This window comes from Argiope bruennichi, chromosome 2 (assembly GCF_947563725.1).
Source record: "Argiope bruennichi chromosome 2, qqArgBrue1.1, whole genome shotgun sequence".
In the NCBI taxonomy this organism is placed as follows: domain Eukaryota; kingdom Metazoa; phylum Arthropoda; class Arachnida; order Araneae; family Araneidae; genus Argiope; species Argiope bruennichi.
Window position 1 is genome coordinate 98,327,227 of NC_079152.1, and position 15,407 is coordinate 98,342,633.

General features: G+C 29.7%; 1 protein-coding gene across 1 annotated transcript in view; it reads left to right on the forward strand.

Moving 5' to 3' along the window:
- The window catches only part of LOC129961745 (uncharacterized), a 77,141-nt gene that overhangs the window by 47,354 nt on the left and 14,380 nt on the right, over positions 1–15,407 (forward strand). The window contains exons 4-6 of the mRNA XM_056075294.1: positions 1,148–1,524; positions 8,440–8,580; positions 13,600–13,761. Of these exons, the coding sequence (XP_055931269.1) occupies positions 1,148–1,524; positions 8,440–8,580; positions 13,600–13,761 (680 nt within the window). The remainder of the gene's footprint in view (positions 1–1,147; positions 1,525–8,439; positions 8,581–13,599; positions 13,762–15,407) is intronic.

Here is a 15,407-nt window from a genome sequence, read left to right on the forward strand (position 1 = left end):
CGAGATGCACGTTACAAGCTTTAAAATACGTTCGTGGTATGATCGCAGCTCTAGATCTAGCAGTTTGCCCTATAGACCATCAAAGCACAAGCACTTTCTCTTTTATTATTAGTAGATATAGAAATGTCCTTTTTAAATGATAATGGACTGTTTCACATACCTAATATCTTGAAACAATCACTTACTCTAGCATGATGAATTTCAAAATCAGAATTCTTGCGCCATTTTAAAATTTATGCAGGAATTTTATATTTTTAAGTGTTTTTTTTAACAAACTATACAAATGGCATAAGCTTATATTTTATTTAAAAAGATCTCAGACAAACTGAATAATACATTCCGATACATATACTTTAGTTTTTAGTGAACTTTTTCACAACTCCAATAAATTAGCTAAATAAAATATAATCAAAAATAGAAAAAAATAACATAATTAAACTTTAAAAAGAATAAATATTGTCCCTATCTTTTGTTAAAAATGCGATACAGAAATTAAAATCAAATACATAGGAAAATAAATGTATTATCAAATCTATTTCTTGCAATTATTCTTATAAAATAATCTTTTACAAATTTTTATTATGTAAGATTACAACATAAACGCATTAAAATTATGTGACTGTACCCCGAGACCTAATTTAAGGATATTTATATCTTATATATAATTATAAGCAGATTTTGATATAAACGTCACTTTCATAGCTTTGCCAATGTCATTTAATTCTAAATACGGATTAGAGACGGATCACGAAAGAAATAAGACAACATCTATGTCCAATTGATCATCTTTTTAAAACTAGTTCTTTTGCACTAAATTGTGTTATATCACCATTTTTCACCTGTTACATTTATTTTCAAATTTGTTGTTGTTTTATCTGTATTTGGCTTGGTTATGATATGTACAAATTCAACGATCTCAAAAATTTATACCTAATCTTAAATACCTAAAGGCAATGCATCCACAAATTGTTACGTTTATCTCAAATCATATTGCCAAAAAAAAAAAAAAAAATGATCTCTTAAGCGCTTTTAATTTAGAATCACTAAATTGTATTTTAACATTAGTTGTTCTTCTATTAACCTTATTTTTAAATTTTTTACTATTATATCTATACTTATATTTGACTTTTTTATGACATATATATAGATTCTACAACCTCAAAAACACCTAAAGAAGAAGTACCTCCCCCAAGGTTGACAAATCCGAGCTGTTCTAGTCTTCCAGTATGCGTCGAGATAACGTTACTTGACATGACATGGGAAACATTCTGCTCTCAGGCATATGACTTTCGAGAATTCTTATCGAAGTCTGTTTCGCACTACACTCGTCCCATTTTCCCTCATCACATCGTTCTGGATACTGAAGTCTGTTCGAGGAATTCAGCAATAAGACCACTTCAGACTTCGCCAGATATAACTATTTCTTTCTATGTTACAAATGATTCTGGAGAGTATGAAGAGAGGCTCACAGAGATATGTGGTGTTATTCTTAGGAAATGGGCTCCAACTGCATTCAGAAGTTCCGTAAGTGTGATCTAATTATTCTTGATTCTAACTTTACTTGTCTAAACTGTTATTACGATTTTTATGGTCAATGACAATTTTTAACTTCAAAAAAATCCAGACTACCACTGAAAGAAAAAAGCGGGCATGGTTTCACCAAACTTTCTCGCATATCTTCTAATAAATTTACCTTGCCAGAGAACGCCTTGTATGTCATTGGCGTACAATAGTCAAGAAACATTAGATTTTAGCTTGAATTTAGCATTTTTACTGAATCTATCGTAGCACCTTCGCGGTTTTCTTGGCCATTAAATCCTAGCATTCGAAAACCGAATTTGTGCTTAGTTTCTATCGTTAGAATTTTTCTCTAACGATAGAAACTAAGATTTGACAAGAACTAAACTTGTCATCACAAATCCCATACCTAATGTGAAATATTAAATCATTGCATTTTTTAATTATCGCGTTGGCATGTTTAAGTATAGACTTACAGACCGTCAACCCTTATGTTGGTTTTAATTCAAACTTTGACAGGTTCTACACTATAGAATGTTAAATCTGTTCACCGAATCTTATCTAACTAGCTTTCTTCATTTTGTAGTTATCATGTTAACTTACATGCAGCCAGACAGCCGTACTTCCTCTGAACAAACATATTTTACTCAAAATGTGATGCAAATTTGGTATAAAGACCGTATGCCAAATTTCAACCGTCTAACTCAAAACATTTTTGAGTTATCTTTGTCACAGACAGTCAAACATTTTGCAGAATTGTATTTTTCGAAATCGGGAAGATCTAAAACATGGAGATTCGTCAAAATCTCAAGTTTGAATTTTTCAACGATTATTATACCTCCTCTGCACTATGTATACGAGAAAGTAAAAATGAAAATGAAAAAATTATAACTTCGTGATGCAAGAAAAGTGCCCAGCGGGTTGATACAACTTTCAAAACATAAAAAGGTTGCTGCGATTCTTCTAAAATCTTGAATTCAGACAAGACTCAATCATATGTCTTGAAAAACAGATTATAATAACGAAAAAAGTCAACGGTATTCGTTTCAAAGATCGAAAGCACTATTCAAAATATTCGAAACGCACATTGATAGCATTTGTTATATTTGAGTGAAAGAACAATCTTGGATCATCAAATGGAGTTTTGTCATATTCTTAGACGAGAAAGAATTTTTTGGACGGTCTGTTCCCAATGTCTAATGCTATTAGCCATTGGCAAAAGTACTGAAGAATTTTTTTTTTTTTAATTTTATACATTGGGAGAAGGAATTTTGGTTGTATAATTAAGAATTGGATGTATTCACAGGAAGACTCTGGTCATTCTCAGTGGTAGGAAAGCGCTTTCAGATCATATTCAAGTGCTGGAATTGTCAAGGAATAAATGTTTCAAAATGAAGGAGCATTCATTCACACAACCGTTGGAGTTAAAAATTGGATATATAGAGGGAGATGGAAATAATGGGAAAAGAGAGAAAACTGGATCTTTACAAATATTGTGCAGGGGATTAAAGCTAATTTGTACCCTGATCTGAATACATAATATAAAATATTTGAGCAATGGAAGTTTATCGAGTATACGTAAAAGAAAAAGAAGCTGAAATTTAAATCCATCCTGAAATGTACTGATGACTATTCTGAAATTATATTCTGATATAATTTTTTATTATAATCATTATTCGAATAATATTGTCCTAGTTTGTTTGTTTTTCCACAAAATTGAAGAAAAACAAATTCTGTTGAAATTGCTTTATAATTCTTAATAAATTGTTAACAATTTGTCATGAAATGCGTGAGCAAAAATAAATGGATAATTTTTGTATGTAAAAATTCACCTGCCTTACTCTTTTTATAGAATGTGCTATTACTGAAGAAATTGGCAGATTCACATTCTGCCAAATTTGCATTCAATTATCCACAAACCATTGATTTCATTTTGGCCTAGAAACGTTAAGAAACCCTTCCCCATTTGTCTAGTGAAGCTTGAACAAGTGAGGTATGGATACTTCGGGCGACAAATTTTTTGGACCCCTCTAACATTTTTCAGTTTAAATGCTGTTAAAGTCGGAACTAGATTAATAACATTGATAGTTGTGGATGTGAAAAATTAATACTTAGTATTCTTAGTATTAATTTTTCATTTTACCTTAGATCCGGCACCATTTATTTTTGTTACGGTACAATTCTGCTCTGTAATATATTGGTAAATAGCTCAGTCTCCGAACTAAAAAAAAAAAAAAAAAACGTGGAACACATTCCGCATGATAGTTTAAAATAATCTTAAATATATTTGTGCTGCCATCTATTCGTAAAACTCTCAATCTGGTAATTAATTGGTAGATTATTATTATTTTAAAATGCTTTACTTCTAATGAATGATCAAAATTAGCATAGATGCGTGAAAATATTTGAATTCAGTTAAATATTTTATTCAGCAGCTTGAAATGCATAAACAGTTTATTTTTGATTGTTAAAATGAACATATTTTTCTTTTGCTATTTTAAATTTATTTGAGACTCGGAAGAAACGATTTAAAATAGGATTAGTGGCATATCAATGTCTGGTGACACCGAGTACAAAGTTTTAACTTGTCCCCCACATGTCACAAAATATGGAACAAAATTCATTGACGAAACAATTTTTATTTCCTCGTATACGTAGTATAAAGTATTATAATCGTCAAAAAATTCGAACTCGAGATTTTGACGAATCGCCACATTTTAGACCTCCTGGAATTCGAAACACACATTTTTGGAAAGAGTTCATATGTTTGTCTGTGATAAATGCAACTTAAAAACGTTTTGAGCTGGACGGATGAAATTTGGTACATGATCTATATACCGAATTATAAATTTATATCATTTTGGGGCAAATACCTTCAGAGGAAGTCTGACTGTCCGGCTGTTTAAATAAAAGTTAACATGATGACTACAAAACGAAGAGAGCTATATAGATAAAATTCGGTACACAGAATTAACATCCATAGTCTAGACACCTATCGAATTTTGAGCAAAACCTAACGAGGAGCTGATTGTCTATCTACATGTACTTTTAAAAACATGCAAACGAGGTAACTCGAAAATGGAATTATTCAAATACATTCAATTTGGTTTAGAATTTTTGACTACAAGTATAGTTTTATGTCAAATTTTTGTTTCAATCGAGTGAGAAAAACGCAACTAAAACACAAATTCGATTATCGGATGCTATTAAGCGTACACCAGGCGTTAATCGCCAAATAACTCGCCTAGGCGGACACGATAAATTCGGTTTAAAAAAAGAAAGCTGCATCCACGTCAAAGAATATTTCGTAACTATTGTACGCCAGTGATATGCAAGATGTCCACTGGGATGATATCTTTATTGGAGAGTATGCGAGAAATTTTTGGGGAGACTTTTTCCGCTGGCTTGAATAAAGTGGCAGAATGCTAACATTTTTAAAAACAATTTTGAGAAAAGCATTTTATAAAAGCAAGCAAAATGCCCTTTTATTAGAAGCCAGTTTAATGTACGATTTTAGAAACATTTTTTTTCCCCAAATGCATTCTTTGATATTATTATAATTCAGCTTAATGGAAATTGTCTAGATTTTTTCGGAATCTGATCTCCATTTCAATAAACTGTGCTTCAACATATTACTAAGAATCTTTTCTTTCTGTTTTGTTCTGCAAATTTTGATATTGCACCATCCAATTTGATACGTTTAGCAACACTATTTTCAATTGACAAAATATCTAAATGGGACTTGTTCTTAGACCGTAAGGGACCGGTGATGATTCTTAATTAAATTGAATTTTGAAAAATTTCTCTTGTATAATAAGATAACAATAGAAACGGATCAAGTTACCAAAAATCTTAATGCTTGGTCTCAATAATGCTTAATGAGATTGGGAAGAGAACCACTCCTTCTACGTATCACACAATAATACTAAGCAGTTACAACATCACATCCTTTACCTGCAATCTGTTGCAATTAAGAGATTATAAAGGCCCTTACAAAGTATTTTATGTGTTATTTTACATAACAAAAAGGCACATTAATACAAAGCCGATAGCTTTTTGTCACACTTTTAGAGTTTGTACCTAAAGCGAGCCATACTCGCTGCACCCGACTTTTTACACCACTGCTTAAGTTGGCAAATATATCTCAGTTTCAATGGCAAAGCCGCCTTACGAATTTCCAGACTACAAAGAATTAGAATTCTGAGTTGCATATCTTAATAAACAAATTTAAAAAATTCCTTCTTCACTGAAACATCGAGGGGTTATTAGGTAAAACATTGATTCCCCAGATATGAATCATGGAATGAAGATAATATTTTAGCATTACATTGATTTTTCAAACCAGCTGTCGGCAAGTGAGACTTCGGTGGAAGAGGAGAATAGGCATGAAAGTAATTACACCCGAAACACATTTTTCTTCACGACGCCACTGTGAATCTCAAGCATTTTTTTTTTTTTTCCCTTCATCATACTGTATTTAGTGTATGGACTCCTTCTTAGAAGTATTCCTATATAAACTGAAACATTGCAAGATTTAAACTGTATCTTTGATATTTTTAAATTCTAAAGGGGTTATAAAATTTAAGTGTTAAAATATTGAACTTACTTTTAATAAAAGGCGTTATATTTTATTACTAAAAACTCTTCGATATCCAAACTTTTTTATTACTTTCTTGTGTACGAAATATACAAAGAAAAAAAATTTCTAATCATCAAAAAATTCCACCTCTGATAATAACAAAACCCAAAGAGACAGACGTTTTACAATTTTAGCATCTAAAATGCAGATTGGTATCGTATTTTAAACTAGATCTCTGAAAGGTTTAATTATGTGTACATTCGCGTGTATTTAAACGCGATAGTTCAAAGTCGTAACTATGCAGGTAAGTTATTCTGTGATCTTATTATTAAAATTCTGTGCAACATTTTAATTTGCTTGAAATGCAAACTCGGCTTTTTTATAAAACTACGAACTACAAAATGCTAATGTTCGGAACTCTGAAAATAAAATTCTGAGTACTTGTGATATTCACGTTCTTGTTGAAAACTCGTAATATTTATGCGTGGAGATGGAAGGCTAATACTTTTGTTATAAAGTACGCGATAAAGTTTTGGGTGGACCACACTCGCTAGTTTTCATTATTATTACAGATTATTTTTATGATAAAAATATAGTTGTACGTAACCTGTAGAAAATGTTTAAACAGATAAGTATTAGATAAACCATTGATAAATATTTGAAAAAAAAAATATTATTTTACAAGATATATTGCAATCGCTTCCTCTTATCATGCATTATATCCTATATTGTCTAGTACAGGTAGAACCACTGTTGGTTGCTGCTATTAAAATTAATAAAATTACAACCTGAATATTCCACATAAAATGGTATAATCCTTTCGATCTTGGTGATATGTTCCAAAGGGGGGAGAGACACCTCAGATAAGAGATGAGAAGTTTCCGGAGTAAGATTAGCTCTCGCCATCCTAGTAAGTAAAAAAATGGTGTGAGGTTTTCTCCCACCTCCCCCTCCCTGCTGATGACAGTACTTACACTCTATTGTAGGAATAGTACCTTGAGCGGTGATACCCTTTAGGGCTTTACTATAGTCCCAAACCAATACTGCCGCGACACTCAAATTACTGAAATTTCCCGTATTGCTTCAGACAGGACGGTAGTAACTAGTTTATGATTGAAGGGTCGTGCAATGCCTGAATAGTGCCTATTTTCATCTTAATTTTGATGCCCTGCTGTTTTAAAATAGGTTTTTATATAATTGTATTGAAACAAGATATAATGTTAGAAATTTTGTAATATTGTTACTTAATCAAGCCTTAACTATCATTTCTTGCATGTTCAAATACTTCTCATAAATGCGAAAGAAGAAAAACTGTGTATTTGGATTGAAATTCTATTGTGTAAAGCATATTTAACGCATATTATTTAAAAACTCATATCTAAGAATTTTCTGCTGCTCAATAGTCATAAAAACATAGAAAATTAAATCATTTCATATTCTTATTATTGAAAGATTCATCTGTCATTATTTATAAGCAATAAAGTACTTTTATGATATTTATTGAATTTTAGATATTTATACGTGCAGACGGAGATATTTTGCTATCATTTATTTTGAAAGTAAAATTTATATTAAAGAATATGAAAGTATATTTTGTAATACGAAACAACTTAGAAATTTATAATATATTATCAAATAAAAATTAGTTTTTCAAACAAACTTGAAACTATGCATCTTTCCATGTCCCTTCTAAGAAAAGTTCTAAATTTCTTAAACAATAAATTTTTGAGTCTATTTTAAAATATAAAGTTTTTTTAAATATATAATGTGTAATAAAGATAAAATAATGATCTACTTTTGATATTCCATCAGACAAATTTCCAGGCCATCACCATCTTTTGCTCAAATGATGATTTTAAAAAAAACTTATATTGAAAAAAAAAAAATGTGAATTATCTTTTCTTACCTTCTATGAATACAAGAATATGCAATATTCTTCATGTATTTCTCTGGGCATATCATATCACAATGAAAGTTGAATATTATGTTCAGGAGATTTAAAAAAAGAAATTCTCAACCAAGACCGCTAAAATTTGCCAACAGTGACTGCGCTTTTTTTTTTTAATCAAATGCTTGTTAAATAATGTTTTTTAAGTAGGGAATTCCTAAAAATTCTACTTTAGGACTGAAATTCTTTTTTTCAAAAAAAAAGAAAAAAGTGTCTGAAATGCCAAAATACACATTTTGAAAAATGTGTATTTTGGAGAAAGAATTACTAGTTGCAGGAAACGTTCCATAGTTGCCTTTTAGCCATTACATCAAGAAATTGAAATTTATAATTTCAATTTGCTTGCATATAAAATAAAAATTTGTTATTCTAGAATTTTGTTTTTCTTTTTCAGGTAATTGAAGTCCGCTTGTACAACAGCGAAAGTCAGTCCACGCCTCTGCCACTGATACCCGAGCTGAATTCTGGATTTGTTGCAGCTGTCTCGATATCAGCTGTCGCTGGAGTCGCCTTGTGCTTGCTTTGTATTTTGCTGGTAAATTTCTTTTTTTAGCTTTGAAAGCTGAAACAACATTTTGCTTTCATGAAATCGTATTCCGTGATAAGGACTCTTCCTCCCGGAAATTATTTTCAACACTTTTGCATGTTTTTCATTGAAAATTTATCGGTCGTATTTTTATTTCTGGTACTCACTTAATTTATACGAGTGCAAATATTGAAGTGAATCTCTATTATCTGTTGAATTGACCCTGCTGGGAAGTAAATTGAAAGAAAGGAATTATTTTAGTTATTGCGGATTGAAAATGCTGAATTTTGAAAAAAGCATTATATTCTAACGCTTGGTTAGATAACATTTAACAAAGTTATGCTAATTAAATTTCACTGAACATTATTAAACTAATCATGTTAATTGCGTGTTGTATTATGAATCTCCTTAGATAAGTAGAATTTTAACATGCTACATTTTAAAGATACATGTGGGTATTAAAATGATTTGGAATTCGAAGAATAATTTTATGCTTAGACACCGGCGTCATTAACGAAATCTACATTATGGGCTGCTCATCATAATACTACATTTATTACTAAAAGAATAAAAAAAGAAAGCTATTAAAGATTTGTGCTGTTTCGAACAGAAATTGCAATTAAAAATATAAAAGAATAAATATTGTAAAAATAATAGTGAAAAAAAAATAAAAACAATTTAAAAATTTAAAAAAGTAACAAGAATAAACTCGAAACGAATTCTTTATTCATTACACTATTTATTCTTGTGTATTTTTAAATATATATATGAGAGAATTTAGATAGTTGCCGCCATTATTCTGTTTAGCTAATATTTATTCTTTAAAAGCATTTATTCATCGCTGCTTATCATCTAAATAAAAATGAGAATCATCAAAATCAAATCGCGAAAATAATTGCTATATAATTCCAATATAGGAAATTATAACAGGAAAGTATAACAATTATTTATATTTCCAACAATAAAGGAATGAGTGTGATTTAATTGAAAGTGAGCAAAAACAAGATTTCTGGTGAACCAATTGGGTCGCCAAAGCGGCTAGTGATAAATAAAAAGAAATCAATACATAACAAAATTTACAGAAATATTTCAAATGAATTCTGTTTATGCTAATTATTTTCCCCCTTTAAATATTGAAATATCAGAAGTAGAAAATGCTTTTAAATCTATGATGAAACGTCTGATATGCATGTTTTAGAAGGAATTCAATTTTAGAGACACGATCAATACTATAAAAATTTATTCCCTATAACGCAAAATTGATGTGATAATAAGTGATGGACCCATTTAGTGGAATCTTATCAGTCTGGAAATAGTAATATTCATGAACAGATGGTTGCACGCTATGAATATGATGATTACCTGTAGAAATTGATGAATTGTAAAAGCATTGATAAATATGTGCTTAGGAATGTAATATTTGTCTTACACAGATGATATTAAATAACAGTTCTCCTGATTTAATTTTGATGATTCATATTTTCAAGCAAATGATGTGCAACGATAAATAAATGCTAATGATGAAATACTGGATAAACAAAATAATAATGGCAATTGTCTAAGTACTTTTCTACGATTTATATTTCGCCATTTCCGTTTATTACTGTATTGTTTATTACTTCAAATGGACTTCTGGTAACTTGAGTAAAATCATGCCATTATTTTCTGAGATGAAACTTGAATCGAAAAATTAAAATCAAAGCTTTGTTTCCTACTTTTAAAAAACTAATTCTTCGAAGTAAGTCCCTTAATTTTTTTACAGTAATTTATGTGTAATTATATAATAAAGCGAATGAAGTATGTTAACTTATTACTTGTATTTTCATTGTAATAATTATAAGATAGTAAAAAGTTTAATCGTACTTTAAAATATTAGTACAATATAAATTAACTGTATAATTTTAATTATTAAAAACTAATTCATCAGAATCATCTAATTAATTATTCTTTCTCGAGATTATGAACCTTCATGTGAGTGGAACCAGCTGAAATCTACATGCCATTTATAAAATATGATAATAAGTTATCTGAAAACATTATCATTTCCATGTTATGTATTTTTATAACAAAACATTCTCAATTATTAATTCATATTTATATGATCACTCCATATTGTGCGGCTACGAATAACTATGTTTGCAATCGAATAATTTCCAATTTATCTAGATTTCCAAAACCTGGATTTTGATTTTCTAATTTGCGAGCATTTTTATAAAATTATTTCGTTTCTCTTAGTGTTGAAGAAATTTTGCGAATTTGCCTTTTTTATAATTATGTATTATTATGATATGTTCAATAAAACGCAGCTTTCAATCAATTTTTATTTTTTTGGAATTGCATTGTGGTTTAATGGAATAAAATTCACAGCAGGAAATTCGAGTAGTTACCAAAAAGCGCCACAAATCTTTTGCAGAAAAATTGCGTTATTCTCAAAATATTTAATTCTTTTAGTTGTAAATAATTTTAACTATTTAAATAAATTTTAGATTTTGAACCATTTTGTCATTTAAAAAAATGTCTGCAGCTCTTAAAAATCAAATGGTCTATAACTATAAAATTGTTTGCAAACATTTTTGGTCTCTGAAATTTTCAAATTAAAAGCATAATAAAGATTATATACATTGATGATATGATGAAATAATTTACATAAAATTTTCTTATAAATAGACAATTAGCATTACTAGATGTAGGCAGTCTACGACTGTTAACAAACCACTGGCATATATTATAATGTTTGCCTCTTTATGCATAAAATCAATCTCATATTTCCTGGATTCAATTGTTCAATTTCTTGATAGTGCAAATTAAAATAATCATCTGCAGTCTAACGGGATTATCTGGGCTCTTATTAAAACTAGTGCTTTGAAATAATTGTGTGTTTGTGCGTGTTGTTGTGCAATAATTTTTTATTCATTTACATTCTAAAAATTTCCTAATCATTCCAACTCTTTCAATGCAACTTGAATTTCTAAATTGCGCGGCCCACTCTTTGCTCATCGGAATCAAAACGCTGATTCGGCAAATTCCTTTCTAAAACTCGATTAGGTTCACATACGCTCTCTCTTTAATACTTTCCGCCTTCCTTCTTATATCTTTGTACTGCGCTTGCTATGATTTAAATTAAGAAATTTTGGCAATAGCTGAAAATATGGACTATTTCAATGAAATTCTGAAGAATAAAAGTCGTTAAAGAACTCGAAGACTGCTTCTTCAAACCATATATAATATTATTAAAACAATATGGGATTATTGTTAGATAAAAGTGTGAATTCATCTTCTAAACTACAACTTTATTTCATTTCTTCATCGCAAAAGTTTTATATTATTTTAGATGATTTTAAAGCTATTTGTGGACAACAATTACCAGGAACTTGAGTAGCGTCTTTTCTCTTCTCTTAAGATGTCAAAACGGAAAGAGAGCGTGAAAATGCATTCAAAATTCTTTTAAGAGTTCGAAAAGTGAATTTCTCCACATTTCTTTTCTTCTGACTCATCATTTCTTTGAACCGAGAGATTTTCACTGGATACGAAACTCGACGTTAAACAGTTGAAGTTACAGGAAGTAGACCATGAGATGCGAGAGAAAAATAATAAAAAATAAAAAAAAATCGGAAATTAAATTATCAGTGTTTTTTTAAATTTTAATTTGGCTGGTTAAAAGAATTAATTTAAAAATTGTAATATTTTGATTTTATCACATGTATATTTTTTATATTGGGATAAGGATAATATATGCTGAATATATAGGAAGAAAAAATAACTTTGCTGGAAAATTACTGCAGTTTCTTCAGATGAAGTTAATTTTTAATTAAATGGTTTCGACTGATATCCAGTTTTGCTGTATCAGTACAGGTTGATTGTACCTCATACTGCCGGTAACCTATAAGAATAAAACTGGGTGATCGGTAGGTATCGGTTCTTGCACTTCTGCCAATATTGATATCTGATACTGATAGAAATTTGATTCCAAATTAGGATTTCTCCTCTTCGAGAGAGATATTGATGACAGTATACCGGTGTCCTTGCTTTTGACAGTGATTAATGCGTTGGTAAGAAGGGAAAAAAATGAAAGTCTTAGCTGATATAGTTAGTATATTAAAAGGGGGAACTCTTCAGTGATTTGTGCTCTATTATATACGACTAAAAGTCAATGATAACTGGAAAGGAAATATGTTTTGTTAAAAATAAACATCATGCATGCTAATAGAATAACTGAAATCAGTCAACGAACTAGTCAATGTCAACATCCGATTTCTATAGTACCATCCGATCGAAAACGAATCAGGTCGAGAAGATTTAATATAATACCATAAATCCAGTTCAAAAATTGAAACCTGTATCAATTTAGTCTGTATCAATTTTGGTACTTGCCTGATACAAAGTATACGGTTGATACTGTGACACCCAACCTATCAATTAGCTTCCGTTTGAGTTTCCGAAAAGATTCAAGGAAACACAACAAATGTAATGGTTTCCAACCAACTTTCTCTGACATTTTTTATAAAGTTTGCGACAATGATTTGTAACAAAAGCAAAGTTATAATAACCTTGGAGCACTTGGATAACTCTTAAGATAGAAGTCCGGCAATCTATTCCCTTTACATAGAAATAAGTTGCCTTGCTAGAAGAAGGTAACTGCGTATCGTTTATAGGCAAAATCTGCAGTAGCTGTCCAAAATCTTCGAAAAATTCGTTATTAAATAGCACATTGCTCTACCAGTTTTTGAATAATGCTCGTTTAATTCCAGTCAAAACTTAATATAATGAAACTTCCCGCTTTCGTCATAATTAATTCGAAATTTACCCATATTTATTTATTTTTTCAATTATTTTTATAATTTTTCAATGAAACTGCAGCGAAATAAAATTGCGATTTTGATTTCTGTCTTGATAATTTTGTTACTTTCCCGACACTTCCTTAAACCTATAATTATTTTATACGTGTAAGCAAATAGTTGAAATGATAAATATATGTAAGTAAACTTTTTTTTTTTTTTTGTTCGAAGCAATAATGGCTCCTTTCCATAGGTCATAATGAAGCAAAAACTTCTTCAAGGCCGCAACTCGGAAACTGCTACTCCAACAGCAGATGCTTACAGCCTCGACTCCCTTTCCATCAACGCCAGTTTTAGACGGCGACGGAATAGACGTTCTGCAAGATCTTATCTTAACCATGCCTTCAATGATCAGGTGTCTTATTTATTTTAAAGTCTGAATATTTTTCTTACAGTTTGTTTGGCAGTAACACAGTAAAAGAACTATTTTGTGAAGCTTAAAACTTTATTAATCGTTTCTCAAATACTGAAATTTCTTTTCTTTTTTTTAAATATCTGCATATATGTTTAAGACATTAAATATTATTTTATAATAATAAATATTATGTTTTAGAGTTGCAAGATAGATTTTTCATCTATTCGGAATCTTTTAATGCAGTTAATTCTTATAAAATAGCAATGCGCAAATTCTTGTAAAATATACAAATGGTCACTTTCTGAATCATTTCAACTTATCTCGTTCTCATTTTTACTATCCCTCTTATGCTATTCCTATTCTTCATCTTCCGATTTTATTATTCTCCAAGTCTAGGTTACAATGAAATAGGAGGCATCATATCACTGTACTTTATGATAGATTACAAAGTTACGCAGAGAAAAAAAATATTATAATTAATCTTACAGATTTTTTTAATTTAGATATAAAATTTCTCAAAATAACAAATTACGATAAATTAAATTGTAAAATATTCTCATAAATAATTATTAAAAATATAATTTACATTTCAGCTCATCTCCTAATTACTTAAAATTAATATCCAAATTTTAATCATTTGTTTTGTTTTCAGGCCTGCTAAAAAAATATGCCATTTTTACATGCCTTGAATTGATTTGACATCTTTCTTGTTGTAAAAGAGAATTAAATAATCGACTTTTTAATTCACTTTCTGGCAGTTTGTATTTTTAAAACTTTCGAAGTTTTGTATTTTCAAAACAAAAGTACATTAATTATCAGGTAATCGATTAATTTCACTTAGACCTTCATTTCATAAGAGATGGGTCATTTGACAATCAATTAAAAAAGAAAACTTGTTATAAAATTCAATAACATTTATAATAAGGAATTATAAAATATATAAAAAAACAAAATCGTAGGAAATAAAAGCAATTTTTTAAATATGTTTCTAGCGTATCTAAAATTTGATAATTAATTTTATCAAAAATATGAAGATCCAAATGAAATTTTAAAAGTATACCATAAGGCAACTAAGCCACAATTATTTTCATAAGAAAAAAAAAATTCTAAATATTTATTTAAACTAGTCGGGAGTGGTCTCAGAAAAACTTTCTCATGTACTCTATTAAACCTGTCACGGCAGAGAATACCTTACATGGCTTTGGCCTACAATAGATACGAAATATTAACTTTTGGCATGAATTTAGATTTTTACTAAATCTATCTTGTCATCCTTGGTAAGTTTATTGACAATTAATCCTAGGCATGACTTTGACGTTAATGGTATCAGCAAAGAAAACGGGTGCTTTAGACACGTTTCTCCCAGCCGATTAAAACAAAAATTTGGCACAAAATTGCACCTGTAGTCACTAAATCCCATACCAAATTTGATATATTTAAGTCATTGCGTTTTTGAATGATCGCGTTTATATGTTTCTGAAAGCACAGACCGACAGACATTCAGCTCTTTGTTGGACTTGGATCAAAATTTTTCAGGTGTCTATAATATAGATGTTAATTTTGTGTACCGAATCTTACTTATCTAGCTCTCTTCATTTGGTAGTCATTGTGTTAACTTATATTCCAACAGTCGGAGAAACAAACTT